Consider the following 23901-nt stretch of genomic DNA (forward strand, 5'->3'; position numbering starts at 1 on the left):
GGTCAGTTCAATCTGAACACATCATAGATATTTATCATTCATTTATCTAAAACCTTGAACAACCCTTGTAGAATTTCTCATTTTCAATAAACTGGCACATGCTGCCATTTCAAAAATCTTTCAGACAGTTTTTAATGTATAAAGCAAATATCTGTAGATCCATAGTTCCCAGCAATGCTTTTCAAAACAGCTAAGCAATTTATAATCTGTACAGATGAAAAAAAGTTTATTCACTATTTACAACATAGAAAACTTCACTGGCCCCCATTCCCTGTCAAGTATACAACTACACAGAACTCTAGTGAGAGACGTACAAGTACTGCAGTAAAACAGACACGTTGAGAGGTGTTGAGGAAAACTGAAGCAGTTGGCACATTCACAGAGCTGACTTCTCTCCATGCAGATTCAATTAAGAAAATGATACACTGTTAGTCCATTTATGAAGCATTAGAGTGGAATGGTTGCAACCAACATGGTCATTTCATCTAGTCAAACGAGCACAAGATCTCAACACTAGAGTGAGCAAGCTATAGTTCTCTCTTTGGGAACCTAAATAATTTATAACCACAGAAATGAAGTTATTTTCATTTTCATACAGCTTCATCACATACATTCTAAGATGAAACTGGTGGAGAAAACCTGTTTGCACAGTGGTTCTTAAAATGTCCCCCACAAATGTGTACTACTCTTCAAGTTGATAAAAATACTCAATCATCAGGTCTGTATCTCATAGACTTCCAAGTGTCCATTTTTGGAAAATCCCTTAATTTCCACAGTGAACAATCTTGAGATTTAAGGCTCAAGATTCCTGAAAGTAAGTATGCCCGTCTCGAAAACAGACAGTCCATATCGACCATGAGTCTCAAAGTCAAACCATGCCAAAACAAAAAAAGGAAGGCAGTTTTCAGAATGAATGTTAACTTTTTTGATTAGCGTAAGGGGGCTACATGTAAACAATATGAAATACAAATTCTATATACACTTAGGGGCCACTTTACAAAAGCCAGTAAGGAGAAAGTCATCTTGTTTAATAACTTTTTACAGCAAAGTTTTTTTTTTCTCAATGAATGTGTTACAAAGGACTTAGAGAAGAAGACAATAATTGTGCATATATTAAAAAAAAAAAAAAAAACCCACACACTCATTCACTTTGATCCAATTCATCCTACAGGACCAGGATGAAAAGACAGATACAGTCCAAGACAGTCCACTCCAGAAGAAGGAAGTGTTTGAAGTGACCATGTGTGAGTAGTTCATTATAGATGTTATGAACTCTGCATCATCTTCCTCTTCTTCAATAGCCTTTCCCTCCAGTCATCAGGAAGGGCCTCAAAGTTGGCATTCTTTACTGCTTTTCCTCTGCAAATATAAGAGTAACAACACTGTAATTGTACATCCAATAGATTTTATCGATTTAATCTCACTGCTCTTTAACAGACTTACGAGACAACTTTGGTACTCCCCCCTCTTGAACATGCAATAGTCCCAAGCCCCCCCGCCCCTTTATTTATTTATTTTACATTTATGTTTCACTGTTTTCATTTCTTTATTTTCCTTTCATTTTATTTGCATATTGATTCACGATTATAAGGCTGTACTTTGTAATTGTTGTAATTTTTAATGTTTTTTTTTTTTTCCTCTTTCTTTGTATTTGTGTTGTAAGACCTGTAAAAAAGCAATTAAAAAAAAAAAAAAAAAAAAAAAAAAAAAAAAAAAAAAAACAGACTTACGAGACAAGCTGTTGCTGTTTCCACTCTTCAATGCGCCTGTTGTTCAGCTGGTCTCGATCTTCATCACTAGAACTTGACTTCTCCTCTTCATCCAGTTCTCTTTGAATGCTCTGCCATTTTTTCACCAGAGATGGCATCTTTGTTTTACTCTTTTTCATCTAAGAGCAAAAATTGGGGGAGAAAATTTAATATTTGTTTTGGCAAGCTTTTCATCAGCACTGAAATCTCATCTGCCCAGGTCAACAGAGAAAGTACAGCTAGCAATCATTCATAAACATTATTCACATTTAGGGCTACTGTACAAAAACAAATGACCTGATACACCATCTTCAGCATTTTAAAACACAGAAGAGAGACAGAACAAGATGGGAAATCCCAACAATGCACCTTTTCTTTCTTTAGCTTTTTAGTTTTGTCCACAAGCATTTTCCCAGATGGTGGGTCACTTGGGGGCTGAGGTGCTGGTGGTGGAGGTTGAGAGGGTGGGGCTGGCACTGGTGGAGCCAAGTTCTCTGATGGCAGAGGGGGTACAGCTACTGCTGGCATTCCCCAGTAAGCATTTCCAGCCATCACAGGGACTGTGAGAACATTTAATTTAATTAAAAATGATTTAGTGTCAAATGAATAAATACTTAATTCAAGGCAAGCAATTCTTTGACGAGGTCCATTTTTGCAAGCCTCCTCCCTCACCTGAGCTGGCAGCAGGTTGGGTATAAAGTATGGGACTGCTCCCGATAGTGATTGTCTTGTTTGGCTGCGCCGAGCCTGGAGCTTTCCGCTTTTGAGCTTTAGCTGTGGCTCCTTGGGCGGCGGCGGCGGCGGCGGCGGCGGCGGCGGCAGCGGCTGCGGCTTCACTGGCCTGGGGAAGACAAATGCTTAAGCCCAAATGTAACACTGCAATAAAAAGGAAAACTCCCATAACAAGAGCACATATATGAGCATATATTATAACATATATTATACTTAGTAAAACTGAACACAAACCCTGAATTCTTCAGTTCCAGGAGCAGGTGGCTCAGCATCCTCATCTTCCATCTCTACTTCCTCAATCTCCCCATCATCACTGAGGGGTGGGGGAGGGGGCGGAGGAGGTGATTCTGGGGGTGGTGGTGGTGGAGGAGGTTGCTCTACAGGAGGAGGTGGAGTTTCTGGAGGAAGTGGAGGTTGATGAACAGACCAGTAGGCCTGAGTTTCTCCAAATGATGCTCCTGCTGAATCAAACATGTGCTCGTTAACTTTTACCAGCTGTAGTTCATCAACACCTTCAATATTGGGCACATTATATCAGACATGATTCCCATACTGTGAGCAAAGGTGTACCAAGTTGCAAACTGGTGTAAACATTGCCTACAAAGAACAGTTGTGCAGAGTGTGGCTTGGTGTATTACAATCTTGGCTCTTGCTAACATTTGGTGCTAATTCTTTAACAGATACCTACCCACTAGACCACCGGAAACCTCAGTAGGCACATGACCTGCATTTCCCTGGACAGACACAGCAGGCTGAGGAGCCTTGGCATCCTCTTCTTCCTCTACTACTGGAAATTCCCACTGGGAGGCACTCGTCCGGTCATTCACATAGAAGTATCGCCTGTGATCTCTAGAGGTGGAGAAACAAACACACAACAAGGTCTTACCAACTGGTCTCTAAACTGAGCTTAAGAACATGAGACCCATGGAGACTTAAAAAGAAGTATGGGGGTCTCTAGTTCCCCATTGGGGGCAAGTTGAGTTGGGCTTCACTTTAAGCCCAGGAGAGGAGCCAGATTGGAAGGGGGACACTGGTGATGGACCCACCTTATTCTCAAAAACAAACCAAAAAATTATAGCAAAGCCTGTAAAGTTAATTGAACAACAACAATCACGGCAATACTCACACAGAAAAAACCCACCCGAGATGCCCTAAGACATCTTCAGTAGAAGGTAAAAAGAAAAGCATTCATACAATCATCAAATGGTGCATGGAAAACAGTAAACAAAATAGATTGGTCTGACCTTCAGGCTCCAAGGGAAAGGCACCGTCTTCGCTTTAACTGATGCTTGTGTGACACGCTTCTTCCATGTAGTCACTCTGTGTCACTCATTCTCCCATCATTTTGGGCCAGTCCTGTAAAGTTCAAAGCTCTTGCACGCGCAAGCACCTTCCTAAGAGCTAATGAACCCTTCTGTCTGATTTTGGGGTGACTGGGCTCATCTCTCTGGGGCTCTGTTGCTGTCAGGCTGGCTCTTTATAGACGCTCCCTTATACCATAACTTTGTCTTTCTCCTTGCTTGTTGATATTCCCCAACACTACATGAACCAGTCAGGTATTTGCCATGTAGCAGAGGTAATGTAGTCAATCATCACATGAGTGGAATGAGAGTTAAGAGTTTTTTTTTTGTTTTTTGTTTTTTAAGGGGGGGGGGGGGGGTGGCGTGATAAAGATGTGAAAGGTAAGGAGCGCGTACCTGTCCCAGTGGCAGGACCAGCCCTTGGGAGTGGCGTTAAGTTCGTAATGTTTTATGTGCTCAGCGGCTTCCTGCAACCTGCGACGGAGATAATTTCCATTCAGTGCACCCTCTCGCCAGTCTGCTATCCGTGTCTAAAGGAGAACGAAAACCAAAGGTGAAAATTAGAATTCACAGTACATGCAGTCTCAGAAATTGTAGAAATGAACTCTGCAATGACATCAAATTTAATTTGATTGGTTTGGAGCATCACATGCAAAAACAGACAATAAAAACAGATCACCACAACTCTGTGGTTATTTAATTAACTGAAATAAAACTGATTAACATACTCTCCTTTCCAACTGGAATAGCCAATTGCACTTCATTAAAAAAAAAATTTTAAAGGGTGGAAACAGTGTTGCCTGTGCGTTGCTGAAAAGTCAGACAAGTCTAGCAAAAAAAAAAAAAAAATTATTACACCTGCAGTAATCTACTTTCTATGTTTCATGGAGTCCAACAATTATCTTTGTTCTTTCGATCACATTTCAGTGTAATTACTAGTACAGGGAATTAATATATATTATATAGATTATGGGAAACTCACACAGCTAGTAGATATTACAGACTTACCTCCGTTTGTAACAAAAGCAGTTGAAAGTTAGAGATGGCCTTTTTGTTGATTCCCAGGAACTCCATTTTGCTGGTTAATGTATTTGCAAGCTCTCCAATCTGAAACTAATTAAAGCAAAATTAAAGTGTGATTTTACTCAGCTGTGCTGCAAGCTGTTAATAACCAGAGAAGCCTACTGCAATTCTCTGAACCTACTTTTAAATCAACCTTTACTATCATGTGAAATTTTGCTATGCCAGCATTACTTTAAGGTCTGGTGTTTCCTCCTCTGGGGCTTTGTACACAGTCTTGTCCTTTTCCTCTTTTTCTTTGTCCCCTTGTTTGTCAGCTATTCTGGAATGTACTGGGGGAAAAAAAAAAAAAAAACAACAAAAATGCTCACATTTTTAAACTTAGAGTAACTATGTATGATATGACTTATTAAATTTGTTAAAATAAATATGTTGTGGACTGAACACTTAAATTGTTGAGTGTAAATCACGTGTTTTTCTTGTGTGGTGCTTCCTACCTGTATCTACATCTTCCAATGCGTCACATCCTGCCTTATCGGAGCCTCTGCTGTTGGAGTCAGGGCTTTGAGCACGAAGAAAAGCCGTTTTCCACTTTGTCTTCTTCAAAGAGAGACTCCGAGAGCCCTCCTGACTGGCCTCAGAACAGGGACTGGAACCACCAGCACTGACATCACCTTCCTCTAATGCCCGAAGCTCCGCCTGTGGTGACAAGAGATTAAGTATTTGCCCTTCTATATCAATCTTGATGTCTAGGTGAATTCATTATGAAATACAAAGCTCATTACTACTATCATGTGCCAATTATTTTCACTTCTTTTTAGACAAACCATGAACTATTGAAAAGCAGACAGACAACTGAATAAATATACATATGTAGTCCCTAGTAACTGTAAACAAAGTCTGAGTGGTCTGGTACCTTTTTCCTCTCTAACACAAGCTCCAGTTCCATGGTATCCTCCTCAGTCTCCTCTTCTCCATCAGAGTTTTCAACAGAGTGGTTCCTACTGTGTTGGTTACAGTGAGCAGGGCTTTCTACATCACCAACAGCAGGGGAGTCTGAAGAATGAGGAACATCGCCTTCGATCTCTGGAGTATTCTCTACTTTCTCCTCCACGGCCAGAACTTTCATCCTCCATTTCTCTTCTACCTCTTTCACTTCAGGTGGTATGAGGGGTGCAAGGAGTGAGGCAGCCACACCCCTCCTCTCCTCCTCATCACTAATTAAAGCCACCACATTCTCAATCACCTCCTGTGTAACAGCACAGAACTGGGAATTATTAACCATTAAAGTGAACCAAACTGTAAACAACAATTGTACATAAATATATATATATATATATATATATATATATATATATATATATATATATATATATATATATATATATATATACACACACATACACATACACACACACACACACACACACACACACACACAAGTATTAAATTATAATACTACAGACATATACATGTAGTAAAAATTAAAAACATGCCTTTTTCTTCGGTTCCTTCTTAGATGTGGTAGTAGACAAAGCAGAATGCTGTTCAGGATGACCTTCTGTATGATGCGACACGCCACTGCCATTGACAGACGAACTGTGGAACATAAAACATTCAGCTAAAACAAAGGAAGTGTTTGACAATGTTCCAATAGGTCTTTTTGCAGCATATGTTTTAATAATCGGAACTTTCCCCAACATTTCCCAAATAGCTATGGAGAATAAATGATTATCAAATTAAATGTAATGTTTGCTTAACTGACATCTCTTAGTCAAAACTCACCTGTCTGTGTACTGTTGAAGACTCTGCATCTGGTCTGCCAGGTAGTGGGGGAGCTCCCACACAACCTCATTAGTCTGAGTGTTCCAATAGTAGTAGCAGCCTGTGTTCTCATCCCACACCTCCTGCCAATCACCCATCTCTAGCCCAGCTAAAATAAAACAAAAGTAAATGTTTACTTATGGACTCCTATTTACCTCTTCCTAACAGACTACAGTATTTAGTCAATAAAATGTTTTATTTTGTTTTAGAGTTAAATACATTGCTTTATCTAATACAATACGTTAAACACACACTGTATAATCAAGTATTCATACTACAATGCATGTACCACTTTAGGGATAAATACCATTAAGCAACTACAAACAAATTGGACATGCTCTTAATTCAGAAAAGCACACTAGGAAACCCACCTCCTGCCAGGGAATACTGTGTATTATACTGAAATTGTTGTGTTGAGCCATTCTGTACATGGGCCTGTGCTTCAGTCTTGGGTTCAGGGCGTGGTGGAGTAGGTGCAGGAACACTGGGCGTAGAATCATCAGTCTGGGGGGGCTGAGTGGTGATAGCATCAATTTCCTGCAACAGACATCGAAAAGGAAAGGGTGAGGGGAGTTAGCAACAGATACATTGCCTGTATCAGCTAGTCATTACAGTAAGAAAGTGGAAAAACAGGGTGAATATTTTTTTTTTAATTATATATTTTAACATTAACATGTTAACATTAACATTTCCACTATGCAGATCTAATGCAGAGAAAACAGCAATATACAAATACAAAAGTCAAGCACTGAATGACTGTATAAACAAATAAAGCATACTTACAGCCATGAAACTGGCAAGGGTACTGTCAATGTCGGCAGACCGGTTGTGCTTTCCCTTTGTGGTAGAACTGGTTTCAGATGCATCTTCCTCCTCACTATCCTCATAGGCACCCAGCAATGATAAGCCCTCTACAAAACAAACACAACAAACTTGACTTCATGCGAACACCACTCTTCCTATGAAAAATAAATTCAGCCTCCAGACTCTAAAGTTATAATCACAAACACAACATTGGCCACCATAAGTAAGCATTGTATCTATAAGGCACTTGACTTACGTGTTGCCTTCACAGCTGGCATTTTCATTCTGATGTTCAGTTCTCTGTGGTCGTCTGTGTTACTCTCCGGCTCCTCTGCAAGATATTAAAAGAATTAACAAACACATGGAATCTTACCAATGAACATCCAAGAGCTATAATACATCTAACACTACACTAACATTAACATTTATCAAATGTACTGACAAATCAGAGAAATACAACACAGTAAATTGCTAAGACATTGCCTGACTAGCAAGCAGGGAGTCACAATAGATCACAATATGCTTTTTAAAACTTATTGTGGATATCATCAGTACTTGAAGAACAATGATCAACTGTATTTTTTCATTAAAAAGAGCATATAAGTTAATGGGGATGAAAGACTTACTTCTATGTCGAAATCATAAAAGGGTGTAATGCTATATAATCACAGCCTATATTACCAACAACACTGACCCTCAAACAATCAATCATTCTTAGAAAGAAATTACTTCTTAAAACCCACTTAGACAGTTATCATTCTGACATTCACCAATGTTTTCTTATTTGGAATTTGTTCTTAAGTAAGAACAGAATAAACAAACTTTGTTTAAGAACATGTTATGAAACTGATGTAGATTAGACAGGACTGTTCTTAATAACAAACTTGAGATGATATTAGTAGCCCAATAATTTTTGGGCTGTGTTAAGTGTTAAGAGGGGAACTTTCATCCATAACACAGAGCTTGTGAACTGCCCTTACATTAGCTAAACAGTTAGAAACTGTTAGCAACTATGTGAAGAAGCAATCCATGTGCTAAGTACCAGACAGCACAACCACAACAAACTGGCAGTCTGACACACTATGATCAGCGTTCAAGCCTCAATCCAGAAAAGCAGATACGCTGGTGTTCTTAGCCAAAAATAAACAAATACACAAATTTAAAAATGTCCTGAAACTTAACCTATAGAAAATAACCTGAACCCATATACAGATCATAACTGACTGACATTACTGACCCCTATAATTAAGTTAGTTAAACTGAGTTTACTGGAGTGTCGTACAGAAGACCGAACAAAAACAAATGTATTCAATTTTTGACAATATTTTAAAGCTGCACTTCGGGTTCTGTTTGTTCGGTTCCACCTTAGCAAACCTCAAGAATACAGAATACACCGACGCACACAATCAATTTAAAAAAATGTCTTGAGGTATTTTTGCCATATTGTCTACCTCCAACTTACTCGTTAAGCGAGCGGTGGGCTTTGTGTGCGTAAGGTTAACAAACTCCGGTTAATTTACAGACCTTTTGTTAGCGAGCCGACTCACATTAAAGCTAACGTTACTTTAGCTAGCAGAGTAATACCACTGGTTTTTAGCGGAGCTAAACAGCGTATTGCTTGAATAAACAGAACTACAAAATCCCCTGCTAGTGTTTTTAAGCCATCTCGTTTTAAAAATCCGTTTTAGTGCTACGGCAAATTAATCCAGGTAAAGTTAGCTTAGCTAGCTTGATATTCCTCCGCTAACGTTAGCTTCCTGTTTCACAGAAAGCCCGTCCTGCACACTGTGAAATTAAACACTGTACGTTAGTTCAGTAACCTAGTTAATCACTGCGAACGAGGCGCTACCACGCTTATTCAGTTAGCTAGGTTAACCTTACTCAACACACTTAGTTAGCGTTAGCTCCTGTGATCCGTTGTCGGTAAAAGCTAACGAGCTTAGCTGTAAATCGTTTTGGCCTGGGCGAGGCCGAAACGCACGGAGATCTCAGTCAAGCTAACAGGCTAGCAAGTGTTAGCTTACATAATGTTAGATTTACTGGACCTGTAAATAGAAAGAGCTTTAAAACATAAAAAGAACATTTTCTGACCTTCGGACCCAGAAGCTAAGGCTTCTTCTCTTCCTACTCCGGTTCCACTGCGAGGTCCTGGTGGAGAAAGCTGTAAGATTGTCCGCCGGCCCGTCCCCGTGCGGGTTTTCTTTCCCATCACTGTTCAGGTCTGTGAAGGCGCTGTGCGGTAATGGAGCCCAACTAGCGACAAAATGAAACTCGCCCAAGCTGCGTGAAGGAAGCGCCTCTGGACTGAAATGCGCTCTTCATAATAAAAGACCAAACTAGCTCTTTCTGTGTTCTTTCACTGTTCGCGAGTAGCGCACTGTAAATATTCCAAAATATGTCCTGTTACCCAGCGCGCTACCTTCTTCTATTCAGTCCCAATGGTGACTCTGTGGGAGGTCGTATGAAATCAAAACAGGCCCCTTTTTCCTTGTTAGTTCGCCTCTGGTCATATTAGGCACAGCTCATAATCACACACACACACACACACACACTTTCTAAGCCACTTCTCCCTTAGGGTCGCGGGGGGGATCGCTGGAGCCTATCCCAGCTGTCATCGGGGGGAGCTCATAATTCCATTTCATTAAAAAAAACAAAGACTTTTTTCTTGTAACATTTAATCAAAGTGTTGGGACTTTGCCTCTCTCTAAAACATCTTCAGAGTCTTGGTTACCTCACCATGCACCGGCGGGCGGGAAAATAATGTTAAATACTAATGTCGTTAAAGACCCAGACAGAAAACTAATAATAATTAGAAGACTAAACAATAATAGTCACCATCATCATCATCACCATCATCCAATTCTCACCGCCTACACTCATCACCCAGAGAACATGCTCTACTAGCAAAATAAAATGGTTAAAATTGTGTCTTAACTCTAATAACTTGTGGATTCATATTCCCCGAATTTTGTTTTAAAAAATGTGAGGAATCGAATTTCCTTTAAGCTGTGACCGTCAATCAACGTATCCACAGTTTCAACAGCACGTGTTGTTATATTGGAAAATTCTGTACAATCATAACCTCACTCCGTATAACTCACTAATCTGGAATAATTGTTATATCACAACAAAGAGCAGCTCGTGGTTTAATAAGGACTGGATGGAAAAGAGCATTTGGTCAGTGTTACATTTAGTTGAGAGTAATGGCTGCCTGTTGTTGTATGATGATCTATGTCATCAGTGTAATTTGAAAACAAATAAAAACACATTGAAATTTATTATTAATGCTATTCCTAAATCTATTTTGTGTTTGACTACAGGTGCTCTGGCTCATTCACCCATCGTTCCCCGTTTACCACAATAATTGATTGAAGACTATTCTTAGGGACTCCAAACTTTCCAAGAAGATTATACGGCACACACTTGACAATATTCTATATCCCACTCTTCCATTAAGAAATTCCATTCGTCAAATTTACCCACCGCAATCAGTTTATAAGTTACGTATCAGATACCTTAAAACTTTAAATCAGATACTTTAAAACTTTAAATGGAATCTATCCTTCCAGTCACTTTATTCAGCAACGATTTGGTATTGAAACAAATAACTGTGTCTTTTGTGATGATGTTAAAACAACTGAGCATTAATTTTTTCACTGCATTATGCTGAAACTTTGTGGTTTGACATCTTTGATTGTTTATTTTCCAAAGTTCCTTTTCTCAAAATATTCTCTGACAAAGACATTTATGGACTTATTATGGACAGTTACAACGATGACTTTCTCATAAACACTGTTATCATCCTGGGAAAATTTTTCATCCCCAAAGCCAAATACTTTAAAGTTAAGCCAAGGTTCTGTGTTTTTCACAATGACTTTATTTCATATTGCAAAGCTCTTAGACTGATGCATAATAATATCTGTTCTTCAATTGAAGATTATGATTTAGAATCTAAACCCTAGCTCTCTGTTACGTTTTTCTTTTTTCCTTTCTTCTGTATTCTATATATTTATTTTCTTCTTTTGTTGCACCCATCCTTTTTTCTTTTCGTTTACTTGCCGTACTCTTTTAAATTGCACCTTTTTGTATGTATGCATGTTTTTAGTACAATAAAGTTAAAAAAAACATGCTCTGCTATCTCAGACTCTTCCTGTTACAGCATTTCATGTAGAAATATGTCACAGGAAAATGTTTTGTGGTTTCCAGTTCATTTTGAAGTTGACCTCTAAGACTGCCGAAACCTTCTTTTCAGAAAGTCTTACACAACTGGAATTTCATACTAAAGGTTGGAATGTTTTCTGTTTCTGTGTGTGTGTGTGTGTGTGTGTGTGTTTGTGTCTAGCCACTAGGAGGAGTTACACACATTACACACACCATTGTGTTGAGGTCAGTCGGTCTGTGGGGTGTATGTGTAAGTGAAGTGTGACCTCTCCATTTCTTTATAATCTCTCTCTCTCTCTCTCTCTCTCTCTCTCTCCCTCTCTCTCTCTCTCTCTCTCCTTCAGACTTAGAAACTCCAAAAATATGATTCAAAGAAAGCTTTTGTTGTGGGACAGAGGTGTGTGTGTGTGTGTGTGTGTGCGTGTGTGCGTGAAAGACAGAGAGAAAGAGACAGACACAACAACACACTTCCCATAGTCATGATGAGATTTTGAGGCATTAATTACAAAAGTTGATGCATGCAGTGAACCCTCTTGAACAATATCAGTGAAACCTCTTCACGTGTTTCAACAAGTGTAAACACAACATTTAAAGAGGGTCATTCCTGACTGTGCAGAGAACAGTATCGTTTCAGCAGTTTGCTCTACCACAGACCTGGAGCAGCAAGAATGAGGATAAAAACCTATTAAAGGTCTTACATCAAAATGGAGACCCAAATCTGTCACATGAAACATGCATAATTGAGGAGATGAGGTACATTGTTGGAATTTAACAATCCATCATTGAAATACATGATCTTTTTCAAGAGAACCTTAGAAAGCAATATTAAGTTTGTTTCTGAAATCAAGGCAATGCAAACAAGAGGAACCCAACCAAGTTACTGATATTTAATAAGCCTTTATTTACTACAGCGAAAGCTGTAGTTTTTTTTTATTTTTTTTCACTGTTCCATATGAAACATTTTAATTAAAAATAATATTGTTGCATTAGGAAGTACCTGTTATAATACCATATACTGACATATTGAATATTGAAATTGATATTTGAGTATTAATGGTCAGTGCCTTACTGCTTGCATATCATATTGTGAGATATAGTGTGACTAAAGGGATTGTATACACCCTACTACTTGTAGCATTCACGTCACTCACTCTCTTGGAGCTGCCCTCTCACCTCTGTGGACACCTCAGCTGCCTTTATCTCAGATTCATCATTTTCATCTTCAGAGCTGTCAGCCCACCGGCCCACCCGCCTCACGCCCTCCCCTACTGATGGTGCATTAACGCAAGGGTTATGGTCGTAGATGACCAGCTTCAGTCCCCTCAAATGGGTAAGAGCTGGAAAATGCCGTATGCGGTTCCTATCTACATCAATCACTTCCAAATAGTGCATTTCTAGGAGCACTGGTGGGAATTCATTCAGCATATTTCCTGCTAGCCAGATGCTTCGCAGCTCATTTAACCTAACCAGCTCACCAGGCAAGCTACGAAACTGATTGTAGCCCAGATGAAGGGTCTTGAGATTGGGAAGCTTACATACAACACACGGGAACTTCATGAAGCAGTTGGTCTCCAGCCACAGCGTCTTTAGTTCAGTTAGCTGAGCCAGCTCCTTAGGCAGTTTGTAAAGTCGATTATTGCCGAGATAGAGGATGGTGAGCTGCCTAAGGCTGCAAACAACTGAAGGCAACTCCTCAAAGCAGTTGAAGTCCAAAGCCAGAAGCTGAAGCTTTTGCAGATTGTTGAGCTCAGGGGGCAGACTGCTTAGGTGGTTATCACTCAGGTAAAGTTTAATAAGTTCACTAAAGGCACATGCTCTAATGGGAAAGCGACGCAGCTGGCGACTGCTCAGGTCCAAAGTACAGTCGAGGGGCATCTCCTTCAAGTCCCCTACCAAGTATATCTGACATTTGTCTGATGGGATGAAGGCGACAGCTCCACGAACAACATTTCCCATTATTCCAACTTACATTCATGATCCCTGCATGAGGAGGACAGATATAGAAGTAGAAGTGTTCATTAATAGAAATCCAAAATAGATCATCCTTTGTCATCCATAGTTAATGACTTGGTTTAATTGGGTCAGTAAGCATCATTAAAGCGGTCCATAGAAAACTGAATTAACTCCACTTTTCCAATTTTGACAATGTTAAAGTTTGAACACATGCAATAACCACCTAAGCAGTTTGTATAAACTGCAAAAGTCTGTTTTAATTTAATTGATTTTGTGATGTCACAAAAAAGCAATACATTTACATATATCCACTTATTTAGCTAACAGCAGCGTAGTCTGGCCCACTCATATTGAAGTTACAATGTTTCAGACCAGACTGCTTTCCGAATGAAGCACAGTACATGGCAGCAAATCAGAACAAATGTAATTGACATATAGTCAAAAATATGACTTATACTATGAAAATATCATTTATATCAGGAAAAAAGGCATACATGAAATTACACAGATGTCACAGTTGGACCTCATAGAAAAAGATCAAGTACAAGAAAAATGTAGGATATGGGCCTTTTAACACACATTTGAATCCCCTTTAAATCTACATTAGCAACATTAGCTTCAGTATTTGATACTTAGAAGTTTACAAACTGATTGAAGTGAGTTAAGTCCTAGTAAAAAAGTGTAGACAAAACTGATAAATGACATTACTTACTAAACACCTGAAGAGAGTCCCTCATCAAGGTCTACCCAGGTCCTTCCTTCATTCCTTTATTTGATGGAATCTATTTTTCCATGAGAAAGTGGTATTTGGTGCTGCTGCTCTCTGCTGAAACCTCTGCCTTGCTCTGAGCTTTGCCTTACTTACTCCTGAGAGTGCCAAAGAAGATATCCAGCTTGCCCTCCCTCATTCATGTTGTATGATTTCCCAGGCTATGGAAGGCGGAGCTGGCCAGTGGCAGTGATAAGTAAGAAGTGTCCTGTGATTTAGGAATGTGTGTGGGGGGTGGGGGTCGAAGCCTATATCTAGCCTTTTATATATCTAGCATTTATCTAGTCTCTACTTCACAACCTAACAAGGACTACAAAAGCAGAGCAGCTCAACTACCCCAGTCACTCACTGCTAGCTGAGTCAGTGAACATACCACGACAGCCCACAGTGTTTGTGTTTGGTTAGAGTGAACAGCCACAGCAATAAATTATGGTCAGATGACGTAAGTAATAAATATGAAAAAAACATTTAAAAAACGTGGAGTCTTGCTGGGTAGTCGAAACAAATAAATCCTGTGGTCCCAGAGATCTTATTACGGCATTTGAGATTTTAAACACTTTGTTCTGGCCAGATTTTCTTCAGTCCTTACTGTGAATATTATGCAATATTATGCCATAATTTCCTGTAAGGGGTAAATGCCCATATAAAGAAAGAATGCATCTGTTACATCTTAAATGCATCTCTAACCTCCTAATGCAATAGTAATTATCTACCCTCAAAGGGAAATTTTGAACAAAGTCATTCAGAGTGATTTGATATGAAACTGTGCTCCATTCTAGAAAAAAACTGTTTCGCAGAGAGCTTCTGACAAGAGCTTCTGACAGTTCAGCTTGGCCAACAGATCTGAATTCACTGAAGGAAGTTTGTACTGGCCTGCACAGTGTGTAGCATTGTAGATCCATGGTCAGGTCAGAGGACTGAGTACAAATTTATAAGACCCATTTACAGAAAACTGAAATTTCCTCACCTCGTTGAACTTAAAGAGCATGTAAACATTATTAAAGTTTCAAATCATACCATCTACTTCCTAGTCCACACAGTCCATATATGAAAATTTAACTGCAAAAACCAATCTGTTTTGAATCAGCTGTTTTTGTGATGTCACAAAAACCAACTCATCCATCCATACATTTTCTAAGCTGCTTCTCCCTCGTGGTCGCGGGGGTGGGGGGGGGGTGCTGCAGAAGGCAGGATACACCCGGGACAGGTCGTCAGTCCATTGCAGGGCAGACAGACAGACACAGACAGTCACACACTCACACCCAGGGGCAATTCAGCATGTCCAATTGGAAAAACCAACTCATACATCCACCTATTCTACAGTAATTTAGCCCCACCCACTGTAGCTGTGGACTGTTTTTAATATTAAGCACATGACAGACAATCAGAACAAAGCTCATTTACATGTATTAGTTTTAAAGGCACAGTAACATAAACAACCTGTTTATATGGGACAAAGAGAAGTTGAAAATGGTCGTAGGAAATTTGAATTATGAATGTTTTTGGTATGTAAAACCGCACACATATCATAAGCGAACCTCTGGGGGAAAAATAAAATACAGGAAAAATATCAGATATAGGCCCTCCAAGGAAACAACCAGGGAAACTTTTGGAAATTGTATTTACATCCATATTAAGCAATTATGAAAGTTACATTTACAGTTCTGCTCATGTTTGGCACACTACAGACCACTTAGATGTGTTGCTTATGTTCATTTAAGAGCAAAGTATATTCCCATGAAATACTCTGGAACTTAATGCACAAGGAAAATACATGAATACAAGCTGGACAGTATAAACTGGTCATATTTGTGATTCTAAGCTAGCCAAACAGGGCCAGGGCTGTCTTGTTAGAGCAGGTATGTTGGCCTAGGTAGGAAAGTATAAACCTGAATAAAAACGAAGTGCTTCCACATATTCCACAAAACGAACAGGTATGTCCGTAAGCGTACAACCTGGATAAATAATAATGTATAAACCTGTGTGCGGCCTATGATAATGTAAATCAGTATGAGTTACTCTAGAGGCCAGTGCAGGGTCAGGGGGTAAAGGCTGCTCACCCAGGATTCTCGGCTGCAGGATACACAGCCATCTTGGGTCTAGAAGGAGAGGGGAAATTAATGCGGTTAGTGAATTTCTACGTTTATTAACATCAAAAAACACCGCTCCGCACGGTCCGCCTCGAACATAGCACAAAAACCATCCATGGCTTTGGGTGATTTTTAACCTTGCATGTAGGTTGAGTCTAAACAAACGTAGCGAAACGTTTGCAGGGACTCGTACGTCTGTTTTTGTCCGAGCTAGCAGCGTTAGCTCCAGCCTGCTGTCGAGCTAAAGGCTTAGAGAGAGGCCGGTAGAGGGAGCGGAGCGGAACGGGAGGCTCAGTGGCCTAAACCACTCCGGCTCTCAAAGCTCCACAGATACTTTGTTAGCGCTGTTGCTAGCTAATGCTAGTACTGCGTCCAGTAAACCAATAAAAGAAATGATACCAGGCTGCTGATTGAACCGATTCTCGGTCTTGTCAGGGCTCTAGTTAGCTTATGTGCTGTTGATTATTCAGTATTTGTCAGTAGTCGTCGTTTAGCCTTGTTTGCGCTTGTTAGCCGCTTTAGCTCGATAGCTGGTGAGTTAGCTAGCCAGCATCATTTAGCTTTAGCAGGCTAGCTGGCAACAATCGCTCTCCATTTAATTTGCTGACGTTAGCTAGCAGTTTGCTCAGACCCAGTACTGTAACTAGCTAGTTAGCTTAGCTAAGGAACCGATAGAATCACCGATAAGCGTTTTTTATCATGTTTTGTCAACGTAAGTATAGTAGAATATTGTAAACGAAAAATAAGTGGTCTTGTCTATACCACCATAGTTTCCCAGCGAACTAAATTCATAATGTTAGATCGTCGTTATAGTTCGGTCAGATGCAAGTTAGCTCATTACTCTGGTTGGATATAGCCTACCTCGGCACTTATTGTTTGTACACTAGAACTTAAGCCAGTTCACAGCTCTCAGTTTTCTATAATGTAGCTTGGTGCTTCCTCATGATGTTTGCTGTTTATCAGTGCCAACTGTCAAGACTATTGTAGCAGCAAGTGTTGAAGTGAAAAATAGAAAAGGGTCGATAAGCGGTGCATCTGACTTGGTTTGTTCATCTGTGTGAGCCAAGCGCGTTATCATGTATCATTTTGGATCTGGTTTTGTGTGATGAGTAATTTGATTGACTTGGTTTTGTACTCGCATGGATTTTATCTGTGCTGATTTCATTCAAAACAATGTAATAGTCTAACACTGACTGAGAGTAACTCTGGATGCCTCTGTTGAAGATGCTTTGAGAGTAGGGCTCGTTTTACTAACACGAATTAAGCCTGGACCTGAATAAATTTCTAACGTTAATACATATAGAGATACTAGATTGAAAATAAGCACAGGGTTGGGTTTATTTGTGTCTGGGAAACTGCTCTTTTGTTTATGTTGACTTTCATCTCAGAAAGCATTAAACATATTTGATACATGCATCGTAACCCAGCAAATTGTACAGTCACAAAATTCGTGCTATGACTTGTGAAGAGACAACAACCAAAGTTGAATTGTAGAATTTTTTGCTTCCCTGTTTACCTTCTAAACTGTTTTCACAGGTGACGAACGGTATGTTTAGTGCTACGAGAAAGAAGTTTGAGGGGGTCGAAAGTGACTACCCTGATGAGAGCATGTATTATGGCCAGCCGTCGATGTTCCCTCATCGATCAGAGAAGGATGTAAGAAGAAATGTTTTCTGGATTTTGTCACTGTTGTATGAAGCATCTCAGTTGAAAGTTCTCAAAACGTATCAAAATGTTGTGGATTTTCTTTCAGATGCTGGCATCTCCCTCACCATCATCGTCAGGCCAATTGTCGCAACTTGGTGCAAGTTTGTATGGGCCACAAAGTGAGTATGATTTGTTGAATCATGGTGTTTATAATGTATGTATGTATGTATGTATGTTTATTTAAAAACCACTATAAGACTTTATTAGTTCACCTGCACTGTCATGTTGTTTTTTTTCCTTTTTAAATCAGGTGCACTAGGCTTCTCAATAAGGGGCATGAACAACAACAACCCTCAGTTAAACCGAAGTTTAACACAAGGTACTCAGTTACCGAGCCATAGCACCCCAACGACAGGCGTCCCAACAATGTCCCTCCATACCCCACCTTCGCCGAACAGGTAGGCGTGCACGATTACTTTTTTAAGGATGCATTATCTGATGCTTATGACATGCTGATTAAAACCACATATACCTTCACAGGGGAATTTTACCCATGAACTCCAGGAACATGATGAATCACTCGCAGGTGGGCCAGGGCATGAGCATAAGTGGCAGGACCAACAGTATGGGCAGTTCGGGCCTCGGCAGCCCCAACCGCAGCTCTCCTAGCATCATCTGCATGCCAAAGCAACAGCCAGCACGCCAGCCTTTCACCATCAACAGGTAAAGCTTCTATTCATAATAGGGAAATTTGCAATGTCAGGCAAGACAGTTTGAAACTAGCTTGATGTAGCCAAGGCTGGCATGCATTGGCATGTGTAGTAACTTAATGCATTTATTAGTCACTGTAATATATCAGTCAGTTTGTAGCATTGTCACAAAATACAGCAATTAAGGCAGTCAATCCAGCAGTAATTGAATGTTAATAGTTTTGATTAACCAGTTTGTGTCAGTAGTGACATACACCTCTCTTCCATTCCTCAGTATGTCAGGTTTTGGAATGGGGCGAAGTCAAGGGTTTGGTATGAACTCTTTACCGAACAACATTTTCAACGGCACAGGTGAGTGAGTGAGTGATAGAATAGTTGTGATATCCTGACCATAATTATTTTGTTTTTACCACATCCCATGAATAAGTTTAATTAGAAATTATGATTGTTGCCAAAAGTCAGACAAGCTGGAGGTCTTGGAGATGTTCATCACTATGCCTATGTTTGCTCTTTCATGCTCTGTGAGTAAACGGCTGTTTTGTGTGCTTTGTGTTATAGATGGGAGTGAAAATGTGACGGGACTGGACCTCTCTGACTTTCCGGCGTTAGCAGACAGAAGTCGAAGGGAAGGAAATGGCAACCCAACACCGTTACATAATCCCCTGGCTGGAAGGGCTCCCTATGGTGAGGGATCATTTTACACGCCAGTAATGGAGAAATGGTAGTTAAGTTGTTCTCAGAAAAAATCTAGAACATTAGTATACTTTTATTTAGATTTGCTTCCAACAATTGTTTGTGAATAGATTTTTATTGTTATTGCTAAATAACATGTGATGTGTCCATTTATGGTGCTCTCACAGTTGGGATGGTCACAAAACCATCAACTGAACAGTCACAAGATTTCTCGATTCACAACGAGGACTTCCCTGCACTGCCTGGGCCGAACTACAAAGATCCAACGTTGAGCACGGACGAAAGCAAATCAGTCAGTGTAACATGGCTTTGACTTTTATTTTGAATTCTGAGAATTATGTTCTTGTTTTGGGCTATAGCTCAAATTTTGTTTTCTCACAGTTTTTGTTGCTTGTTCATTTCAAGTGCAATTTGTCTTTGCGGTCATTCATCAGTTCTGTTGTATTACTCAACAGAACTTGAACTCATCAGCCAAGAGCAGCTCCAGTGCAGATGGCCCAAAGTTCCCAGGTGATAAAACATCAGCACAGAACAACAACCAGCAGAAGAAAGGGATCCAGGTCTTGCCTGATGGTGAGCTTCTTTAGACACCTAAAAAATTCTGAAGTATTTTAAGATTGGTTTTTATGACCAGCTCTTTAAAGAGGCTTACATTCCTGTGAAGGAGTGCTTGAGGTTGGAAACTCTTGTTTAAAACAGTTTTGTAGACAGAAGTTCCTAACATGATGTATAATCTCTAGTTGTCACAGTATAAGAGGACATTTTTAAAGGCATAAGATGAACCGTGCAGGGCAGTTAAATCTTGTTTGTGCCAAGCAGTACAATAGTGCAGTAACATTTCAGTAGCAGAATATGTTCCTTTAAAAAGGCTATAGCTTTTTCTGCCTGTTACATCAACTAACATTTCAAATTCTACTCTACTAATGCAGCAGTCATTAGGTCTTACTGTCATGTGTTTCTGCCAGAATTCACTGAACCAATTTATGGCCACACCAAATACATATAAAAGCAAATTAAAACTACAGACCATTTGAATTTGTTGGATGAAGAACTATAATTGAAAATCTTTTTGATAGTATTCGCTTTTTTAAGTAAGCTTTAAATAATTCTGTAATGTTGTTTTCTATCTGAAAAGGGTGAAAATTGACCAGCCTGTGGAAGAACAGGATTAAGAAACGATTAAGGTTGTTGGTTAAGAAACAAAAATTAAACATGCAATTATGTTTAACCTAGTTTAACTTGGCTGATGTTCACGATCATGACCTATTCATGGCAACGACCTGATTGTCATTATCACCTGTAGATGTCTAGTGCCAGCTTCACTAATTATTTTAAAATAGCAGTTTGAAGCTGGAACCACAGCACTAGTTAATTAGCTGTAAATAGTTAATGCACTGCCTTTTTCCACAGGCAAAGTGACAAACATTCCTTCAGGAATGGTGACGGACCAGTTTGGAATGATTGGACTTCTGGCGTTCATCCGGGCAGCCGAGACAGACCCTGGCATGGTTCACCTGGCGTTAGGAAGCGACCTGACTACACTGGGACTCAACCTTAATTCTCCTGAGTACGAGACTCGTCTAAGCTTTCATACATGTTGCTGGCTTTTTTTTGTGTTGGCTCCCTCACTGTGCTCATGGCTTGTAGTGCTCTTATTTGTTTGTGTGTGAGGGGTTTTGTTTTTTTTTGTTGTTTTTTTGCTTTAAGCATTTCCAGTAGTACACCTTCTGAGTCTCTCTATTGCCTTCTGCTGACAAGTTTATGCTTGACTCTTCTCCATTAGGAATCTGTATCCTAAGTTTGCATCTCCTTGGGCCTCTGCACCATGCCGACCACAGGATATTGGTTAGTATCTGTTTTTGTAATCAAACGTAAAGTCAAAGATCAGCATAGTTCAGTAATTGGCTCAATACTTCTTTTTCAGACTTCCATGTTCCCTCTGAGTACTTAACCAATATCCATATAAGGGACAAGGTATGTGACTTGTGTGACTTTGTCATCATTTCTGGTAGACATGCTGAATTTGCAGCTACAAATTTGAATTCTCATGATTTACTTGTATATGGTGCATTTTTTTTTTTTTTTCCTTCATGAAATGTTTGGTTTATGTTGGCACTATACACATTAGTCAAGAGAATAAGTTTGTCTGGTTGTCTTGACTTGTCTGGTTTAATTTTACTCATTTGTTTCTAGCTGGCTGCAATAAAACTGGCACGTTATGGAGAGGACCTGCTGTTCTACCTCTACTACATGAATGGAGGAGACCTCTTACAGCTTCTAGCTGCTGTGGAACTGTAGGTGTTACTTTACACTTTTCATGCACATGCAAATAAGAATTTAAACTTGTATATACAGTCACAGTTTTAGGAGAACATAATCGTATTCATTGGTCTGTTTAAACCATATAATATTTTGTACCTGTGCTGTAGCTTCAACCGAGACTGGAGGTACCATAAGGAGGAGAGAGTTTGGATTACAAGAGCACCAGGCATGGAACCCACCTTGAAGACCAACACCTACGAGAGAGGGACATACTACTTCTTTGATTGTCTTAACTGGAGAAAAGTAGCTAAGGTAAAGTTATGATCATCTACGTTGCATTCTTGTTTTTTCTGCTTGGTTGCCAGTGTACGCTCTTAAAAAAAAAAAAAGACGACAAAGGTGGCAAAAATGGTTCTTTGGAATTCCTCTTGGTTCACTGCAGCACTGGTTCCCAAATCCCTCAGATGCTCCAACCTAACTCACATAAGGATCGAGCAAAAATATGTACTGGCTGAGAGTCCCTGAGGATTGGTTTGAAAACCACTGCCATAAAGAACCTTTATGTAAATGGTTGCTTAAAAAAATGCAAGAGATATGCATATGTGAAAAACCTTAAGAATCCAAATTATATAAATGTTTAATAATAGGTTTTCCACCCTGTTTGAAACTACATTAATAATACCAAATATTACTAATGAGCCTTTTTATCCTATTTTAAGGAGTTTCACCTCGAATATGACAAGCTTGAGGAGCGGCCTCACGTGCCAACCACCTTCAACTACAACCCGGCCCAGCAGGCCTTCTGAAACAGTCGCTTAGCGTCTGTGAGCTCCAGGAGCAGACCTCAGGGCCAGCCAGCCGGCGAGCCCAACCACAACCTGGTTTTATTCCTCACCTGTCTGGACAAGGACTGTGGGAGGGGGGGGGGGGGTGGGGGGTCTCCACCTTATGAACTGAGGGGAGGGTCCCTGCCTTACAAATTATGTGCTGCCCAAACCAACACTCAAACACACTTTCACTGTTTTTAAGTACCCTCTTGCTTTTCTCTCTTTTCATTTTGAGCACGGGTCTGTGTTTTGTTTACGCCTTGGATCAAAAGCCCATTTGGTCTCTGGCAGGAGAACTGACTTGCAGTACAACAAATACACAGCGGTAAAAACAACAAAGGCTACGTTTCTTTTTCTGAAACGTACTGTGCTAGTAAACAGGACAGATACAAAAATCAATCCAATACATGTGAATACAAAAGGGCGGAAGAAAAATGCAATGTTCATTGTTGCACTATTTAGTAATAAAAGAACACAAAAATTGTTTTGTGCTTTTTTATCTGGGGAAAAAAAAAATCTCTTCTCCTGTTTTTGTCTGGAAGGGTACACATCCTGTTGTTAACATCATGGATTGTCTTCCTTGTCCTTTGTTCTCCTCCAGAGCATTCCTTCGATCTGTCAACTTAACCCTGCAATCCTATATCCGGTCAGGTTTTCTCTGCCCAACTCCAATAATTACAAAGTCAGACTGTTTTAGTGACCATTGTGGAAACAGCTTGTGGACCATCCTCGCCCAGGAGGTTGTGAGATTACTGAGCTACATTGTTCCAGGAAAAAAAAAAAACACTTTTCAGTCTTTGTTACGATTTTGTAATAAACGTGTACATTTTTTTAATTTTTTGGACATCACATGAATAAAGATATGTATGTACGAATGTGTATATAATATATATATATAGATAGCTGTATCTATATATATATACATGACGTCTATTTTGGAAAAAAAAGTAAATATTCTCTGCTCAGCCTCATTTTTAGGAGGTGAGCAGTGGTGGCATTATGTGTTAGAAATAAAAAAAAATCAAAATGACAAAAAAAAAACAAAACAAAAAAACATAGTGTTAATAATGTTGAGCTGCCAGACAGGGAGTCACGTTTGTTACCCTGTGCACTTAAGACCAAGACAAAGAAACAAAAAAAGGAAGGCCTGACTTTCTAGAACCAAGGACATCCGTACCCCAAAACACTGAGGGTGGAGACATTTCAGTTGCAGCTGTTTAAATAGAAGCATTTCATAGGAAAAGGAAAACAGGTACACTGCTAACAAAAGCCTGACCAGTCTTGTATTTTCTGATCACATTTAAAGCTTCTTTCTTTTCTTTGTAATAAAGCAGAATGGCTTTCCTGAACCAGTGTGTGT

The 23901-nt window shown here is 39.7% G+C and overlaps 3 protein-coding genes across 5 annotated transcripts; 1 reads left to right on the plus strand and 2 right to left on the minus strand.

Moving 5' to 3' along the window:
• Window positions 1-107: 107 nt before the first annotated feature.
• fnbp4 (formin binding protein 4) lies at window positions 108-9851 on the minus strand. Of its 2 annotated transcripts, none has more exons than XM_017713681.2 (17): window positions 9521-9851; window positions 7686-7760; window positions 7409-7536; window positions 6997-7162; window positions 6587-6734; window positions 6298-6400; window positions 5718-6050; window positions 5299-5500; window positions 5036-5133; window positions 4790-4894; window positions 4178-4311; window positions 3169-3329; window positions 2715-2938; window positions 2421-2589; window positions 2118-2308; window positions 1731-1888; window positions 108-1359 (listed from the first exon to the last, which is right to left on the minus strand). In XM_017713681.2, exons 1-17 carry the CDS (start codon window positions 9636-9638, stop codon window positions 1266-1268), a joined length of 2607 nt encoding a protein of 868 aa, XP_017569170.2. In that variant the 5' UTR covers window positions 9639-9851; the 3' UTR covers window positions 108-1265. The 2 variants fall into 2 exon arrangements, with proteins under 2 accessions (XP_017569170.2, XP_017569169.2); XM_017713680.2 differs by having other exon boundaries at window positions 2715-2941; window positions 9521-9850.
• Window positions 9852-12053: 2202 nt separating this feature from the next.
• Window positions 12054-14449, minus strand: lrrc10 (leucine rich repeat containing 10). The gene is made up of 2 exons (XM_017713625.1): window positions 14256-14449; window positions 12054-13570 (listed from the first exon to the last, which is right to left on the minus strand). Exon 2 carries the CDS (start codon window positions 13544-13546, stop codon window positions 12734-12736), a length of 813 nt encoding a protein of 270 aa, XP_017569114.1. The 5' UTR covers window positions 13547-13570; window positions 14256-14449; the 3' UTR covers window positions 12054-12733.
• A 1887-nt stretch (window positions 14450-16336) lies between these two features.
• On the plus strand, window positions 16337-23890 carry cnot2 (CCR4-NOT transcription complex, subunit 2). 2 transcript variants are annotated; one of them, XM_017713686.2, is made up of 15 exons: window positions 16337-16437; window positions 17939-18058; window positions 18156-18228; window positions 18360-18507; window positions 18590-18772; window positions 19034-19110; window positions 19318-19443; window positions 19620-19744; window positions 19908-20025; window positions 20863-21019; window positions 21236-21297; window positions 21377-21426; window positions 21646-21746; window positions 21882-22026; window positions 22434-23890. In XM_017713686.2, the coding sequence occupies exons 2-15, from the start codon at window positions 17951-17953 to the stop codon at window positions 22518-22520; spliced, it is 1560 nt and encodes a 519-aa protein (XP_017569175.1). In that variant the 5' UTR covers window positions 16337-16437; window positions 17939-17950; the 3' UTR covers window positions 22521-23890. The 2 variants fall into 2 exon arrangements, with proteins under 2 accessions (XP_017569175.1, XP_017569174.1); XM_017713685.2 differs by lacking the exon at window positions 16337-16437 and adding an exon at window positions 16528-16546.
• The last annotated feature ends 11 nt before the right edge of the window (window positions 23891-23901 follow it).

The sequence above is a fragment of the Pygocentrus nattereri genome, chromosome 11 (genome assembly GCF_015220715.1).
Source record: "Pygocentrus nattereri isolate fPygNat1 chromosome 11, fPygNat1.pri, whole genome shotgun sequence".
Classification (NCBI taxonomy): Eukaryota; Metazoa; Chordata; class Actinopteri; order Characiformes; family Serrasalmidae; genus Pygocentrus; species Pygocentrus nattereri.

Coding starts and splice junctions, on each gene's coding strand:
- lrrc10 (XM_017713625.1), bottom strand. CDS start 13,546: ATGGGAAATGTTGTTCGTGGAGCTGTCGCCTTCATCCCATCAGACAAA.
- cnot2 (XM_017713686.2), top strand. CDS start 17,951: ATGTTTAGTGCTACGAGAAAGAAGTTTGAGGGGGTCGAAAGTGACTAC. Junction 18,773..19,033: donor CAGCCTTTCACCATCAACAG/GTAAAGCTTCTA, acceptor TCCATTCCTCAG/TATGTCAGGTTTTGGAATGG. Junction 22,027..22,433: donor ACTGGAGAAAAGTAGCTAAG/GTAAAGTTATGA, acceptor TCCTATTTTAAG/GAGTTTCACCTCGAATATGA.
- fnbp4 (XM_017713680.2), bottom strand. CDS start 9,638: ATGGGAAAGAAAACCCGCACGGGGACGGGCCGGCGGACAATCTTACAG. Junction 6,051..6,297: donor AGAAGGAACCGAAGAAAAAG/GCATGTTTTTAA, acceptor GCTGTTACACAG/GAGGTGATTGAGAATGTGGT. Junction 3,330..4,177: donor TGGTCCTGCCACTGGGACAG/GTACGCGCTCCT, acceptor CTCCACCTCTAG/AGATCACAGGCGATACTTCT.